Source organism: Solea senegalensis, linkage group LG2 (assembly GCF_019176455.1).
Source record: "Solea senegalensis isolate Sse05_10M linkage group LG2, IFAPA_SoseM_1, whole genome shotgun sequence".
Classification (NCBI taxonomy): Eukaryota; Metazoa; Chordata; class Actinopteri; order Pleuronectiformes; family Soleidae; genus Solea; species Solea senegalensis.
Window position 1 is genome coordinate 21,322,763 of NC_058022.1, and position 18,891 is coordinate 21,341,653.

Sequence of the window (18,891 nt, forward strand, 5' to 3'; positions counted from 1 at the left end):
ATACAGACTATTTACCATACAGTATCTAATGTAACCCCTATATTCACTGTTTTCATTGCACTTTTTCCTAGTTACCTTTGATCAACATGCAAACCTTAAAGTGTAAAAAACCCAACTATTTGTGTCTTTCCATTCTGACTGTTTATGCACAAATCCACAATGTACACAAACACAGTCTGATTTGTCAAATTTTATGTGTGTATAAAGTTAAATGTGCATTACAAATTGAGGCATCTGTTTACATCTGTTACAATTGCTCCGTATTTGTGTTCCTCAATGCTTCAGGGAACTACAGTGGCCTTCATACACCAAAAAGGATGTTGTTACTCTTGGCTTGTAAAGTAATGATGATTTACATAAGAACTAGGAAGCTGGAAGTGGGAGTGATGTCATGTCAAGTTCACCACATTCCAGTAGGGTAGCGTCTCTTTTGAAAGATTCTGATCGTTTGGCTTGGCTCCCTTAAGCAAAGGTATCTTGGGCTAATCAATGTAAGCCATTGTTAAGTCAATAACAACATTTAACATGGTATGTATACACAAAAAGTGTAGCATCATTTACAGTTACTAATTAAACAGTACTATGTGTATGACTTGGCCCGTGACGAAGCGGAAAGGAAACTTGACTTGTAACTAGAGGGTCACAGGTTCAAATCCCCACCTGGCCAAAAAGGGCTGGGGTACCCCTGAGCATGCCAACCCCCACTGCTCCTAATTCTAGGATTGGTCAAATGCAGAGGAATACTTTCCCTAAGGGGATTAATATAATTTTAAAAAAATCTTTAATTTGAAACAAAAATGACAGTGTAATTCAAGCAGTCTTTGTATGGTGGCAGACATCTTGGAATACCATGCCAGGGTTGATGAGGTTGCTCCAAGTTTCTGAGTTGGGAAATTTGAGTATAGGAAGCATCTCTGTGTCAGGAATGCTGGTTTGTCTGTTCAGGCTGCTTAAAAGCCTTATCTAAAAGGTACACAAAAATGCTAAAATGTTTTTTTCTGCAACTAAGCCATCCAACATGTAACACTGGACCTTCAACAATACATGTTTATCAGTATCATCAGAAGGGTTTTCCCCCCAGTCTTGATGTACCTGGTCTGAGTACAGCTCAAGGAAATAAAGTTCATTTTCACATCCTTTTCTTAAAAAAAAAAACAACAACAAATATGGTGTTGTGATATCATGGTACAGTGAGGTTTTAAATAACATGTTTACCTTGGGGTATGGGTACTGCTTTCCTTTTGGGTATGCCATGCCAGTGAAGCGTGGTAACACCATATTGGGGACCAGACTGTCATTCAGAACCAAGAAGGCCAGTCTCTCTCCATCAGGTGACCACCAATGTGCCACATGGGTTTGAAGAATTTCCTCTGTTTGGAGGAACACAGGAAATTAGCTACTTAGAATAAAAACAACAACAACAACAACAACAACACTATAAACATTTTATAAGTCAACACCACAACTTTTGCTAGATGTGTTGTTGCTGTAGAAAACATACTGTGATGAAAACAGACGTTCGATGACTTCTAATGTTTTTATTGTATTTACTTATTTGACAACACAGCGAGGGCCTCTGTGTAACACTGGGACACTGTGGAGTAATACTGCATGCTTGTAGTGTCAATGTTTTCTGGACTTCCTGTACCAATCTATTTGGATAAGTGCACTTTCAACACTGTGTTCTGACTGCTTCATATACTGTATGTTAAAGTGTTTACCCTGCTTGACGTGTTTTACTCTCACACTGAAAAATTGTTTCACTGCCGGGGCAATAAAGCTCCTGTCTATATTTTCTCAGTTCAGCATTACTCTTCAACATGCTGGGCTTGATGCTAGAATCACATGTGGTGGAGACATCAACTAAAAATTCATACATCCACTGCATTGTGGGTCTGTTGCTTTGCTTTACTCACATTGCATGTGGCAGAATTTAGGGAACGTTCAACTCAGGCAATCAAATCATACGATGATCAACCATTCACTCTCACAGTTAGAGCTAGGGTCATTTTAGAGTGACCAGTTGACCTAATCTGCATGTTAATTGTAGGCCCTCCAGAGAAAGCCCACATGCTTTGTCGCAACCGTGATAGCCTCTGCGTGGCCCGAGCAGTTCTAGACAATCAAATCATATCGTTACCCTGTTAAAATAATTGTCTAACTCATTTTTTCAAGTTTTTCAGGAAACACAAAAAACTTCACCGCTTAAGTCACACACTTGACAAAGGCCATTATCTTAAAGGGGTAAAATCACATGATCAGCTCAAACACTATTTGGCTAAAATATAGCTCTTGGATAAGGTTGCTCTCCCATTTACTGATGTTGTTTGTTGTTTGCATCCATCAATGGTGAACATAAAGTTCATCACATAACCATCCCTTTGGCAACATTATTCACTCATTTTATGTCATTACCTGTGACAAGCATTGCTCTGCTAACCTCCAATACCGCCAGCATTTCACTTCAGACCGTGTCCACTGTCAAGTTAATGCGATCAGTATGCATGAATCCAGGGTAACAGTTTGAGTCACTGCCTATCTTTAACATGAGTTCAACACACTGTCATGGCTGCCAGCTGCCACACCAGTAAAAAAGTTTTTTGTCACTCAGTGAAAGGCTCATATAATGAAATTGTGTTAGCCCAGAAGTCTAGTGTGTAGGAATTAGTGAAAAATAATAGTGCAACTGCAGATTATAGCGTGTTTAGGAACTATGGTGCCCTTTACATACCAGAAAGGATGTGATTCTTTATGATTTACATCCACTTCAAGATTCAACATACATGATCTGGCTAGTTAGTGAGTTTGGGCTGATATGGTTATGGTAATATGGATATGGTGTCACAAACTGGTGGCCTTTGCACATACTGTATAAAAAGTTTTTTTTTCTAAGGCTACAAAAACAAAACATTTTATTTTAAAGTGACTGTCCAGCTATGCACACATATGTAAGCAGTATAGTATATTCAATGTCTGCCAATAACCCCCCCTAAATGTTACACACTGGACCTTTAAGTCCTTGTGGTATTCATAACAAGGTTCCTTTCTCTCAGCGTTTGTATATATGTATATTATTGTAGTAATATTTGCTTTTTTCACTGGTCAAGTAATGTTGTGATTTTGTCATCATTCCACACAAACAACCTCTTGCCCTTTGTATCCACCATTTCTGCTATTTTCACACAGCAGCAAAATGCAAAGCTGTGGGGAAGTTTCCGTTACATTATGTCTAAACATCCATTACATTACATGTCATTTAGCAGACGCTTTTATCCAAAGCGACTTACAATGGAATCAAGTACAATTAGCCAGGGGTGGAATCGAACTTGGAATCTAACCCATTCACATTTACCTTTTTATTGATCCCCAAACTACTTCCCTGCATGTTGATGTGATATTACCAGACCTTTTTGAAATGTATGTGTTTCCATTCAGGCATTTTTATGTGCAAATTGAAACTGTGCACAAAACAGGCTGATGGAAACCCACCTATGAATTTGGGGGGAATATAGTCATGATCAAGAGAAATAGCGTTGTATTTGCAGTGACTTGCTTGCATGTGATATGTTTGCAGTTGATGATACTGATCTGCAACACTTTAATTGAGGTTACTGTTACTATAGTATATGTTAATTAAAGGTATGCAAGTGTATTATATTTTTCATTAAACAGAACATGCAGTTTTATGTAGTCCTACATGGTTAAACATAACTTACACTCTGTATAATATGGGGTCATACATCACTGACTGTTAAACTGTGATACTACAAATTTAATTTCATTACAAATGAACACAAAACAGCAGCACAGTCCCTGGGATCCCTTGCCTTTTTCTTTAGATTTAAAGGACATTTGCAGAATTCTTGTTTCCCCTTGAGAGAGTGTGGCTATTTGCTGAAGTGTATGCAGTGTGTGTGTTCACTTAAAGCACATCGCGCTCAGTGGGAAATCTCTGCACTAGAATAAACATGAATATTTAATCCTCATGTTTTATAAGGTAAGGCCTTTAAACACAGGCCTTTCAATTTAAGGTCTGTCAACACATTGGAAATAATGTCAGATATTATCATTAAGTCAACCTCAGCAGTGTTTAAAACCCAGGGTGGCAAAGCAGTTTCTCAAAAGGTCATTATCTGATCTTTGTCACTGAGGTTTCTTCAAACTAGTGCAGAGTATGTCTTATACCTTCATAGAGAAAGTCAGCAATTCCATTGAAGATGACCCCATCCTTTCCTGATGATGTCAGTCTAAGGGAGTTACTCTTCACATCAGATTGGTAGTAGATGTTGTTTTCAAATATGTAGATCTATAGAGACAAAACACACATAGTCACAGATTAAATGTGATGTATCCCCGAGTCTATGTAAACATTTTAGCCAAATTTGAAAGGATTCACAAGAATGTTACAAATGAACAAAATGAGGCATGAAAAACAGTAATATATCAATATTTATTCATAATTGTTTTCCATAGATCTTTAACCCAGCTGTTAAAAGCAACATATGGGGGAGGTTGATTCCCCTGAAGTGTCACGGACCATATAAAAACAGAAATATAGTCTTCAGGTGCAAAATTAACCTCAACATTTCTGATTTGACCAGCGCCTTGTCAGTTTCTGAAACCAGAAATTCACAGCCATCACCTCTATCCAAAAGGGAATATTTTACTTTGAGAAGGCAATAAGACATTTCTCCAGAACGCAGTTTGGTTCCTGCCATGTTGACATTTTTGCACACGGAAGTTCACAGACTTCACGGGCAACCAGACTATTATTGGACAGCATCAGCTGTCAGTTACACTGTGTCCACTCATATGTGCTGTGCTCCATCATTCATTTTCCTCTAAACTGGAACATAATTTATTAAACTGACCTCATGTTCTATTGAGAAACTAGTCATTGAGATTGTTAACTCCTCAGGAAAATGTTTATTAACTTTATAACTCAAGTGGGAAGGACGCTCATTTTCCCACACACTTAAAATCAGATTTACTTTTTTTTTTTAGCAAGTTGCCCCCTAGTGGCTATTCACCTTCTCCTATTTCTTAGGATTCACTTTTCACACAGAAAGGCTACATCCTACAATAATGGTAAGGGTATTGTCCACCACACCAACTTCTCCCTAATTAATTTATTATTGTGTCAAAACACAAAAGTTACGTCTCTAAAAGTTGATAAAACAGCACTAAAACAGAATCAATTCAAACCCACCAAAGTTGTGTATAAAAGGAAACGGATGGAAATGTGTGTGTTGTTGGCCTCTGCAAACCCCTAGACATGTGTGGCCTATAATGTGCTCTTGCATAAGAATCCATAATCAAAGAGTCTCTCCCTACCCTGACACAAACTCACAGTTAGCACATGAAGCCTTCTGCTGTCTGATTATCATCACTCTCAAAGTAAGTGCTGAAAGGATCACACAGATCAGAGAAATGGGGATTTTTTTCTACAGAAATACTTCAAATGCACCATATGTGACAATTTCTCCTCTGAAGTAGTGATTTATTTCTACAACTGTGCAAAAAAGATAATTTATTATAAATTTTAGAATATATATATATATATATATATAGACATATATTCATTATAGTTTTTGACAGACTTTATTGTCATATGTGTATATGATTGTTTCTTATGAATTATTATGATGATCCCTCACAGTTTTTCTCAGTTTACTCACCAGTTGTTGACCCTGCACTCCCCACGCAGCATACTGCAGCACCGAGTTCACCACCTCAGGAGGGTCCAGCTCCCAAACTTCCCTGAAAAAATACATTAAAGACAACACGCAATGTCCTTACTGACATGCACTGTTGGGCCACTTTATATAATTTATAAACTCTGCCTCAGTTCTGCTGAGAATATGATAAAATAGATGTGCATGTATGACTAAGCACACATGGGCCAAACATGTTCTCACATTGGAATTTATTTCATATTTACATAAAACAAGACATTTAATGGCATCACCCAATAATCTCTGATACAACACATTATGTGATATTTGATCTTGGTTTAGTTGATAATATGGTACACAAACAAAACCTGCTGAAATTACACTTGTTTTAGAAAAGGCAAATCCCTTCAGCTGTGTTGTTTTAATCCTCTTTGATTTGTAATGGTTATTATGACTGACAGTTGTGGCAGAATGTCAACACCCCAGCATGTCTGGGATTAACACTTTAGCCTCTGTGACACTTGTTTTAAAAATCCCTTTGTGAAGCAGCAGAGCCCCAAACAGCTGCAAACTGATCTGCAGATAATCTCAAAACCTTTGCCGCGAGTTTATGTTAAACTTTTCAGTTTGTGATGTGAGGCATGTCTACATGACAACCTGATGATAATTTTCAACCCACAAAGTCACGCAGACTCACCAAATAAACTAAATTGACTAAAAGCAGAGTTTGAAAGTAATGTATTAGATAATGATGTCACATTTAATCCCATTTGTCTTAAAAACACCTGGAAGCTCCCTGATATTTAGAATTTGGATTTCTTTGGGTAATTAAAGGAAAATGACCTTGACCTGATTTGATTTTTAGATTTAGAATTTTAAAAGTAATTAAAATTGACCTAAACTCCTTCTTCAGAGGCCAACTGTCTGATAACAGAAGGAGAGAAGGAGGTATGGAAAATGGGAGCAGTGTAGTGAGAAAAGTGATGTAGTGGCAGCGGTTGTGAATGTAAAAGGGGAGGAGTCTGGGTCAATGAGCATTGCCCTGATTGGACAAGAGGGTGACGGAAGAGTGTACCAGTGATGCAAGAGTAGAATACAAGCCATAATATTATTATTATTACAACCTGTATAATTTCAAGACAGCACTATACACTACTTATACAGCCATTTGAAAACTACAGTAAGGTTACACTTGCTGCAGTTAGGGGAGTAAGTGAGTAAAAGACAATGAATATGTATGTTTCACATTTTGACTGTTTATGCTCTTTGCAATTCTCCAGCATCGTGCAAAAGAAAAATACACTACAGTCACTTATTTAGAACAAACATAAGAAACACCCTTTTGGTAGAGCTGTGCACAAATGTGAACAATATAACAGTATATATTGTAACTGAAGTAAAATGTATAATTCCGAGATAAAATGTAGTTTCTAAATGTTCTCCATTGTAGAGCTACTGAGAGGTGATACACTTCTTGTCTGGAGCACAGACATTTTTGGCCATACTGTAGATTCTTATTAGAAAATGTGCATGCACAGTTCACTCCTCTTAATACAATATACTTAATACTTAATCCACTCAGTGTAACAGTTCAGTTTGGTATAGTATGGTACATATTTTTTTGGGTTGGCATTAGGCAAACACTTGCAGTCTATTGTCATACAAAGCTTGTTGAGACAGCCACAAACCGTGCAGGTGTCCATTGTTGTTTGTTGTCGCATTCATTGTCGGCGTTCGTTGCTATGCTATGCACATACCGGTACTGTTCTCAGTCAAAACGCAAGCCTGACCCTGCAGGGCTTTACCGTTCCATTCGAACACTACCATAATGGAAATACAGCATTACGAAAAGCTGTCCTCAAGTATATATGTTGGTACTATACATTAGATTAATTTAAATTATTTCTGTAAAAAGGCTCTTAATGCAAATATCTTTCTTGATGTAAATAAATATCTTTAATTTAGTTTTCAAGTGGACACTATTTGCATAGGGTTCCTGAACATGAGGGCAGTCCATTTTTTGTGTTATGATTTTAACATTTGAACTAGATCAACGCCTGCCTTTCCCATAATACATGTCTCAACATGGAATTTTTTAGTGTCTCTGTAACTGGGTGGCTGACAACAGATTTTTATAAGATGCAGGTTGTCCTACAGCAACTGCTGAAGAAGACACAAACACTCACCGTGTGTGAATATTGTAGATGCTGTAGGAGGCCATGTAGGAGTGACGATAAACCTGGAGCAAAAACAGAGACACAGAGAGGGAGGTATTAAAGGATGACTGTCTCAATCCCTAACAAGAGATGCAGGAGTGCCACAGATAATGACATTATGACAAAAAAATGAAAAGGAGGAAGGCATCAAACAAAACATAGATGGCTGGCGGTTTTCAGTGATATAATCTCTAGACAATGCAATTTGCATGGGTGACAGCTGTATAGGACGAGACATTTTAATTCCATCAAAGGAACACATCATCACCCAAAAGCCTGGGAGAGAGAGAGATACAAAGTGACAGAGGGGTGCACATTAAGCTGTCTGAACCCCCTCCCTCCCTGCTAGAGAAGTTATCATGCCTGACATGATAATGGACCTGTGAACGTGGTGGGTGATCGGACACAGAAACAGGCCACTGATTTGCATTCCATCATGGAGATGACACTTATGTATTCAGCTCTGACAGAAGGCAAAGGAATCTATGGCATCTCTGACACAAACTTCAGTTCTGCCATGATAAACACACACATGCACACACACAGATTAGTCTCTATTTAAACTTGTCCTAGGTGTTCGACAGACCGAGCAGACAATCGACCAATACTGTTTTTTCTGTCGCCAACGCCGATTACAAATCAGAACTGCCAATGTGGGACACATAGTGTCATTGTGGCTATCACTTTTACCTCACAGCAAGAGGGTCACCAGTTTGAATCACAGTTTTGCATGGGTTGTCTCCGGGTTCTCCGGTTTCCTCCCAGAGTGCAAAAATATGCAGAGGTTAATTGGACACTTTAAATTGACTGTAGGTGTAAATGTGGGAGTGAATAGATGTTCGTCTCTGTATGTTTGCCCTGCGATGGACTGGCGACCTGTCCTGGTACAGCCTGCCTTTTGCCCCATGTCAGCTGGGATTCTTGTCTAGTCTGGTCAAGGTCTACATTTAAAAACAAGTTGGAAAAATAAATCTTCATTATCAGGTTGGCAATATGATCTCAAATGTGTTGTACAATATTCCATTATGATATTGCAATAAAGTATATTAAGTGGTGGGCCACATGTGGCCCTTGGGTCGTAAGTTTAGAAACTCTGCAGTAGATAACGATTGAGTGAGCAGTCAATGTTGAGATATGGCATCAATTTTATTTTATGGCTGATTTGTTTTCCTCCTCCATCCATAACATTTGGATGAAAATACACAGCTTTATTGGTCTAGCAGCATTATCAAGTTTCTGAGAACGAAAGTAAGTAAACCTTAATAATACTAAAAAGTCAATCTTGGCATATTGATTAAAATAATAATCAGCAATAATAGGTAGGTAGATAGATAGATAGATAGATAGATAGATAGATAGATAGATAGATAGATAGATAGATAGAGTGAGTGAGTGTGTTTCCAGAAACTGACCGTATAGGTTAGATTTGTGAGACAAATCTAACCTACCACAAAGAAAAAAAATGAACAAAGAAACCAGCTCTGAAAAACTACTATAAGCACCTTTTTCATTTTATCAAGGATGTTATAAGAGGGAGTAATACACATGCCAGTGGCACAAATGAGCTCTTCAAGTGCTCCCTGCTACACCTGAAGGAGCTGAGCCAGAGGCTACAAGTGCTCTACATCATCTCGTAAGGTGTTGTCCATGATGGAGTTCATTTTGGACCATTCCTTCAGGCTGTCCAGACCCACAGAGACGATAAGCCTTTTTATTTTACCTTTTTCTCTTTACAATGGTATTGGGCCTGCTGGCATGTGGGCTTCCCACACAACAGCAAGAACATGGCTTGACTTTCTCAGTAAATTGATAGCTGCCATCTGTCTTACATACACAGAGCTCGTCACATACCACTGTGCCAGGCACACTTTTGTGTCACGTGTCATCATAGGCCTTTTTAATGTTTTAGTGACAGTGTGGTTTATTTATTAACTTTCTTTCTGTGGATATTAATTGAAAAAATACAGTTAGTGTAGGTGTCTGAGTTCATCATGTTGTTGCTATTATAATAAAGTAAAATATATTGTAAAAGTATAACTGTCGTTTTAAAATAATGCAAATGTGACCTGCAAAAACCTTTGGATGTTATAAAGGATAATGCCACCTTGCATGCCTGCTGAACCTAGACACCCCAAGCAGACATGCTCTTAGTGAAAACATGGCCGCAAGCAGGCAGGAAGGCAGGCTGCAATTTAACAAAAACTCTAGCTCAACATAAGCATAAGAAGAATGAAATGTGTTATTTTGTGACTTGTATGTTAGAAACCCCTCATTCAGATGCATTTCAATGATGCAAACATACTGAATGACTGGCAACTTCTTTGGCTCCAGGTGTAGAAAAATGCTGATTTTCTCTATGGACTTTTGGTGAGGGAGAGTAAGTGGTTTACAAAGTGACACAAACTTCAGTTTCCAGTTGGAGAGGGCTGTCTGTTGAGAAGAGAAACACTTTTTACACTCAGAGTGGTGTGAATTGAGCAAGCCTGCCAAGCCTGCACACAACACAGTCTTAAGGCTATGACTATGTGTTTGTACCTCATACAACCACGCTGCAATGAACTGGAACTATCTCTTTAGGTCGACACTTTGTGATGTAAATAGGTGGAGAGTCTATGGGAAGTGACATAAACATCATTCTTAAACAGGACACGCACCAGACTAGACCACTGTAACCTTCATAACGGTGGGATTAACTTTTATAAAATGACCACTGAGGGACAAACAGTGGTGCAGGGCCTTTGTGTGGAATTTGAATGTTCACATTGTGTGGGCGTGGGTTTTCTCTGGGTTTCCTTGTACAGTTCAAAAACATGCAGAGGTGGATATGGATGTGAGAGTGAAAGGTTAATTATCTCTACATGTTTGCTCCTGCGACGGACCGGCAACCTGACCAGGGTGTACCCCTTCTATGTCTACTGGGATTAGATCCAGCTCCCAGTGACCCTTATGTGGAGTATAAAGCAGTAATAAATGAAATAAAAATATATATATCATTGAGTCTAAGTATGTATTTTCTTTATCTTATTACTGTGTGAGAGACAAATTGTCAAAAAGCTTTTCGGTAACAAACTAATAGACATCCCTCCATTCAATATGCTTGGGGCTTGACAGAAAGGTCATTACAGGAGGCTAATTGGTATGGTTTGGCAACTTTAACAGCACAAAAATCACTGACAGCAGCCATAATTACCATCTTTATATGAGCAATAGAAATTAAATATGGGCAGTGAAAGATGGCGTCATCCTTCTGCTGAACTATCCCTGCCAAACGCTGCAGTTGCCTGCAGCTCTAAACAGCTATAGAGAGTCAGAACTTCACAGTTTGCATTTGTGCTATTGTTTTCCACCACAGCAGATAGCTGTTTCCATTGGGCTTTAAAAAAATAATATGTTTCCTTGGTACAGGTATTACTATTTCGTATTATTTCCCACCATGTTATTCATATTAATTTGACCTTTTACTTTATTTATTCTATAAATACACATAGCTGTACAGCATGTACATAAAACCCTCATTCAGATGTATTTCAATGATGCAAACATACTGAGTGACTGGCAACTTCTTTGGCCCCAGGTGTAGAAAAATGCTTTGGTGAGGGAGAGTAAGTGGTTTACAAAGTGACACAAACTTGTTTTTTAAGGTAAATATTCCTGTTCATACTGTTCATTTTTTTTTCCAGTTGTGATCAGTATTGTTTAGTGTGTAGTATATTTGAATGTCACCACTTTGCACAGGAAGTACAATATACCAATCTGCCTTGCTTTATGGCTATGAAGATACAATAAAATCAAACAAACAAAAGAAATATGACTTGGTTTCACCCAACAGTAAATCTGAGAGTCTCCCCTCAGGACTGAGGTTTACAGTTCTGAGATATAAAACAAAGCAACATAAAACTAGCTGTGTTCCAGCAACCATTGCACAATTGAGTAATAGTAATATTGCACATTATCTATTTTTTGTTATTTAGTTATACTTTTTATGTTTTAATTTCCACCACATTCATTCTCTATTTACTTAGTTTTAAAAAAAAATTATTTCACATTTCATTACATTTGGCATGGCTGTCAGACAATGTCTCTGTCCTGAAACAGCAAAACAACTGGGAACGTATGAGTTATATGGGCAAAAAAAAAAAATTTAAATGAAACAAAGTGCAACATCCAGAAAGTAAAAATAGCTATTTTCCTCAGGGGCTGCTAGAGACAAAAAGAAAAATGATCATCACAGTTACAATTGCCAGGTAAAAAAAAATTGAATACTTGCAGCAGTTTCCTAACAATGTCGCCATATCAGCATATCAAAGGCAATAATGTGTAACTGTTCTCGGCTTGTTTCCACTGTCACCGAGATGCTGGAAACAATGTGTAGGTGTAAGGGGTTGTAGAAGTAACCATAAATGTGAAACATTATCCAACTACTACAAATACCAAAGCACATCTTTCCTCCAAATTACGTAAAAAAATTTTAAAAAAAACAGATTTTGATGAGGCTTATGGTAATTAAGAAAGACATTAGGAAAAACTATAAGGTTCAGCACCGGCACATATCAACATGGTGGCACATTAATAATAAAGATTATTATTCACACTGAGAGTTAATTCCTGTTTTTGAGAGAAAAGGATTCACACTGACTTTATTTCAACCAAAAATTTTTAGTTTAAGGTGCAAAGCTCATATTGGTTGGGTCCTTTGTTGTTGGCTTCATGGTAAAGCAGCAAAAGGTTGTGACCAAGACTAAACAAAAACAAAAGGTTATTAAACAACAAAAAGTTATTTAAACATTATGGTTATCATTATCATGACTATAGCTTTACTTCCTTAAATTCTCAATCTTTTCATGGCACTTTTTTATTCCTTTGTCTTGACATGAAACAAATAACTTCCTGTGTGAAGCACAAGAAAGTCACTGGGCACAAGACCAACACCAGACCACAACACTGCTGTCCTAAGAAACACAGACAGAGTAGTGTGGAGCTGATTGAAGTTTAACTCTAGTCTAAAACAACCCCTTCTCCTCAAGATGAAAAATACATGTGATCGATGTCAGTGGTCCCTAATCTTTTTTGAGCCACGGACCGGTTTAATGTCAGACAATATTTTCACGGACCGTCCTGGTGTGGCGTATAAATACAACAAAATAAAATGATACGACCGGCATTAAAACTGGTATTTTCTAACTATAATAATAAATGTGAATCCACTGTGTATGCAACTTTATTAGCAGTGACCTCGTAACATTGCGCCGGTTGGGGGAAAAAATGGCCAAGTCCATCACTGATCTCCACAAAGCCGCAACATTCCTGTGGCCGAAAATCAACCAGTTGTGGATGCTGCCTGCTTACCAAAGGGCAAATGTACAACATGTGAAGTCCCGCCTGTTAACTGCACAGCAGCCGGTAAAGGAGGTCCCAGTGAGCCATGGGTGCTGCGCCAACAAAAAAAACACAGCGCTTTCGATCAGCCGTCATTTGCAATCTCCAGCAGTTGATCTTCTTCTTGCGACCGTGACATGTGACCGAGGCAAGCATCTTGACATGCATCAAGAGTGAGTCAGATGTGGCAGAGAGAATCCGGTCATTTTCCAAAATAAAACATCGTTCAGAATCAGATAATAAGTAATAAGTTATGTATTCTTTCTGTGTGGCCGGTACTGGTCCGTGGACCGGGGATTGGGGACCACTGATCTATATCACTCTAGAAATGTCAGGACAAAACAGATTCTGTACACAATGTACACATGAAATGTTTCTCTTATAAGTAATGAGTAACATTTTCAACATTGTTGATCTCTCTTATATTATTTTTAAATATTACACTCTGAAGCTTTAAATATCACAGTACATGTACAATGTTGACTTGCATTGCTTCTTGTCATTTTAAAGTGACAACATACAATATTCATACCCTTTTCATTTTCAAGTACTGTTGTGATTACTCTCCAAAGGAAATCCACATGGATTCTGACCGGATTTAGATTTCATATTGATATTCTGGAAATCCTCATCTCAGTGAAATCCAGTGATCCTCAGTGATGTGAAGGCAGAGCTGGATTTCTGTTGGAGTCTAATAATAACTCTCCATCACATGAGTGTCAAATCTCTTTGCCTCTTATTATGATAGTACAGTACAACAATAATAATATTCACAGAGCCAAGCTATCCAAATTATTCATTACTCACAGTTTGATCAATTTCAATTACTTGAACACTCAACAAATATATGAAATACACCATTTCATATGTACCCCACCAATTAATTGTATGCATTTTGAATTCAAACGACTGTAGCTTTTTTTTCCCACCATATGATTTTAAATGGCTTTCTCTTTCCTCTCATTCTTATTTTTCACCTATTCTCTGCTTTGGAACTGTTTTTAAAAATAACATAATTTAAGAAAGGTGTGCTGTTTCTCCAGCTACAGGAAGACTGACATGTGAAACCTTATCTTGCAATTTTATGCTGCAACCATTCAGTGAGCTTCAGTCATTCTTAGAGCTGGTGGGAAAATGCTAAATGATCTGAAAGGGACATTAAATCAAATTTACTGACATCTTTCTGTGGAAAAATTTAACTCAGGTTTAATTTGGGGCTTTAGCAGAGTAAGCTAAATCCTGAGTTTGAATATTTTCTCATACTCTTATACAGTATGTTAAAATAAACATAACTTGACTTTAGTTCCTGTTTTATTTAGAAGCTTGTGTCTTGCTAAAGGTCCATGGTTCTCAAACTGTGGTAGGTGTACCAGCAGTGGTATAGAAGCTACTGTTCTACTGTATATGGCAGTGCTGAGTAATTAAGACTGGAGTGAGTAGAAAACACAAATATGTATAATAAATGAAAGAATAATAATTAGAGTCACCATGTCGCTCACTCCATTTTAATCTAATCTGGCTATACCAGTGTGTGAAGTATATGTGAGGAAGAGGATGATAATGATGAGAGAGCAAATTATTTTATTGGGAATAAATTTGCCCAGAAAAATCTTATTTCCCAGAGTGACGGTGTACGAGCACAACAAGGAACGGCGCTACTGTCAGGAAACTGTACGATGTGAAAACTTTATGAGAAATGTGACTAAAACGAGGCAATGAGTTTTCTTTTAATTTTTTTTTAAATATTATGACAAAGCAGGTTTTAGTTATTTATTTGTCGCTCATTAGCGTTTGTTTTCAAAGTTATTATCGATTCATTGAGGAGAGGAGTCTGACATTGTGAACACGGGGCAGATGACGATGTCGATTGTGGAGCTGTGACCGTGTGATGCACTCAGACCTGTGCTCACTTCACCACTGATTCCCGGGGAGGCTGCTTGTCTTATCATCACTATCTGTTCATAAAGTTACTGATAAATGTGATGAACACATGAATTAGAGTTGAAGATAAACATGTTGAGTGAAATAATCTGGAGTTATAAAACTACTTTTAATATGTTGTTATTGTTCCTAATAATTTGATCATGAGTCTACAGCTTTTCTGGCCTGATGTTATTTTAATATTTTATGATTATTATATTAACCATACATTGTAATTATAACGATAAGAGCTTTATTTGTAAACCACCTATACAAAAACAGTTACAAATTTGAACTTTGAAATTTAAACCAAAATACCAAAAGTATAGCAATAAGACCAAGCAATAAGATTTTTTTTAATCATCATAAAATTATTTAATGTTGTTATTATTTTCTTGGACAATAACATATAAAATCCCTGAGTGCTGTGACAACCAAATTGAGTTTGGTTGCGCATCACTGGCAGTGCCTTTATTTGACTGACGCTTGCTAAAATCACCCAAAAATAATGCCCCCTAAAACACATTTTATTGAGGCAACAAAAAGGCCCATGATAAAAAAAGGAAAATAAAAAGTAAATTTCCTACCCTGGTGAAATATTTGTGAAATATTTGCTTCACATTCAAATACAAGATTTTCTCAGAAAAAAAAAACGCACACACATACTCAGATTGCCTGAGGAGATGATGTGTAAGGAACACTCTCATGCGTCAAACATGAGCCACCATTAAAACAGGAGCAGCATGTTTGGTCATGTTTGACACATTTGGTCATGAACTCACCATTATGCAAGTGTCCACGTTTTTTAAAGCACAAAATAAGCTATTACTCTGCTTCTACGGCATCTGGATCTATAACTATATCTTGTGGTCCAAAGTTATTCTCAAGGTCAAACTTCAAAAACATTGCAACTGTTACACCCTCTCCTTTGATTTGATAAAAAAAAATGTTGACCTATGGGAAATACAATTCATGGAGAAGAAAAAAAGCTTTTAAAGATTTAAAGAACTACAATCAACTAATTAAGAACATAAATACAAATAACAAATTAAAACATGCAACAGTGCCAACTCTTTAAGGGGTCAAACACTTACTGAAAAAATAACTGATTTAATTATGGAATTGCTTCAGAAAATAACACCAATATAATCTAAATTCTATAATTTGTCAAAGTCACACAAGAGTAGTTACAAAAGCACACAGAAGAAGCATGTTCAATTCTGTATAATAATAAAGATTCCAGTGGTGCAGCTCACTTGGCAACCAGACTTTAGTGCTGCTACTACTAAAACCAACATTTTAAAGTGTGTTTATTTCATTTTTAATAGCTTGTTTTTACAGCACTTTGTGTTTTATGAATTAATGTCAGGTCCTGTGTGCATTTTATCTGCATATTGTTTTTATATATTTGTATTGGAACAGGTAAACTAAGAGATCAAAATAAATAATAAAAAAATACGGCTGTACTTTTCTTTAGCCAATTCAGAGACTTAAATACACAGCAGGACATCACAGTCCCATTGTAAAATGTATCTCAGTAAATACTTGTGTAGTTTGTGTAGTTTCAGAACGAAATTATTACAGTACAAATTGGTTATGAGATTATAAACTGAATCGTTACTATACTATACTATAACAGGTATTGTTGGAGTGACTGTTCCCTACCATGTAAAATAATCTGTATCCAAACTTTGTTGTTAACTCAAAACAGATGGGCTTGATAGATGATAGCACTGTCCTGGAGGAAAATAGAAGTGCCCTCAGTTCATATGTAGGGGATGACTTTTTGTATTACACTGGAAAGATATAACCAGAAGAAGAGCAGAATAGTTTTCTGGACTTTATTGAAGTATATTAAGTGATGCAATTTTTTTTTTTGTTTTTGTTACTCATTGTGATGTCTTGTGTTTGGTTTATGTAAAAAAAAAAAAATGTAATTAAATTGTGGGGGGTACAACTGAGAGCAGGTCACTTAAATCTCCTTGTGCTGGAAGGGCATGTTCAGGTTTACAGTAAACTGTACATGACTGACAATTTGTGATTGCAGTGATGGCAAATCATTCAAATTACCTACTCAAATAAAAAGTGCTGCTAATTCTTCATTGTGTGTGTGTGTATGTGTGCTTGTGAGAGAGAGAGAGGGGCAGTCACAGTTATCAAGAGCAGGAGTGGCACTTCAATAACAGACAAATTAGTGTTTGTATCTTGTTGACATAAGTGGAAAGATGCTTATATATCAGATGTTATTACAATTCTCTTCAGCAACTGTCAGTCAAACAGAACAGTAGAATACAGATAAGTAGTTTCAGGATATGCAGCTGTAAAATCACTGTTTTGTTTCCTAATAAATGTTTTGATTTTAGGTGTAACGCTCACACTGTTTTGGTATTTCATCATCATTTCAGAATCAAAGTGGAATTGTTTTTCAGACAAATTGGTCAGCAGTTTTCTGCACAATCCCAAACAGCTAAGTTGCAGGAAAATAGATTTGATCAACTTTTTTGCACAGACAGCCAGAAGCAAACACAAGTCTTCCACTGATATATGCAAGGCAGTATGCATCCCAGTTTATTGATGCCTTGGCATGTAAACAATGGAGGCTGTCACTCACAGTCAATAAGAAATCAGTCAACTTCACTCCCACACATGTCTGTGCCTTTATAGCTCTAAGCTAATGGTCGTTTTTATTTCTTCACTTCAGTGGGGATGAGACAATAAATATGCATATTAGGAGAGGGAGAGAACACGTTACAAATGTGGATCCACTACATATTCTTCATTAGACAAATGTCTAACCACCACATGAAGTATATGTGGACTACATAAATTCCAAATATTGTGTGCCTATTTAAAGCTATTATGCTACAGTTATGTTTTATATATTCATTTATTTATTACACATTTTCCATATATAAGGGTATAAGTCAAATGCAAAGCATATCTGTGTTTTTTCTCAACTTCATAAGGGTTTGGTGTTTTCCTTTGCCATAACAGGTAAAACATTGCAATAAAATGTACACGGTTTTCCATTTTGGTATTTATTTAATTCCATAATGCAACAAACTATAGTTCTTCTATATAGTGTAACTCAACCCTGGTGCTTATTTCAGAAACAGAAGTTTACCCTGTGCATCTGTAAGGTGAAGCCCAGGGACGTGAAGGAGCATACAACTTCATATGCTGCCATGTTATCTTCATTCTAAAGATCCAATAGGTTTTGTGGCTCCAGATTAATTTCCTTTGGTGTTAGAGAGGCCAAAAATGCCTCTTTTGATAGTTAAGGTTGTAGACCCATGGGTTAGGCTGTGAAGGACACTGAAGCTCACTAGCTAGGAAACATACAAACGTATCTACATTGTTAACAACCAATCAACCTCTTCATGTTTTGGGGCACAGGAACATGGCCACAAGTATAGCTCGCTGCAATGTATAGTTGCATTTCTGGGAAGAGTTATAAACGTTCAGTACTCGCATATAAGAAATAATATGCCGCACAGATCTTGCACCAATTCAGGCATCGCATGTAATTAAGACAATGCAACTACTGTCCTGAGATGCCTAGATTTTTTGTTAAAAAAAGAAAATTGCAAAAAGGCTATGCATGTAAGTTTGCTGCTCCTTTGCAAACTTCCACCAACTGTATTATGACTAGGAGGCATCCGTGCATCTCTTTTGCTGCTGTGCAGGGATTAAATGTTCAGCAC

At 37.1% G+C, this 18,891-nt stretch overlaps 1 protein-coding gene across 2 annotated transcripts in view; it reads right to left on the minus strand.

Moving 5' to 3' along the window:
- The window catches only part of LOC122785266 (inactive dipeptidyl peptidase 10-like), a 280,721-nt gene that overhangs the window by 47,220 nt on the left and 214,610 nt on the right, over positions 1 to 18,891 (minus strand). For both annotated transcript variants that reach the window (XM_044050998.1, XM_044051006.1), the window contains exons 6-9: positions 7,862 to 7,914; positions 5,679 to 5,760; positions 4,186 to 4,306; positions 1,216 to 1,370 (exon numbers count right to left, since the gene is read on the minus strand). In XM_044050998.1, coding sequence (XP_043906933.1) covers positions 1,216 to 1,370; positions 4,186 to 4,306; positions 5,679 to 5,760; positions 7,862 to 7,914 — 411 coding nt within the window. The remainder of the gene's footprint in view (positions 1 to 1,215; positions 1,371 to 4,185; positions 4,307 to 5,678; positions 5,761 to 7,861; positions 7,915 to 18,891) is intronic.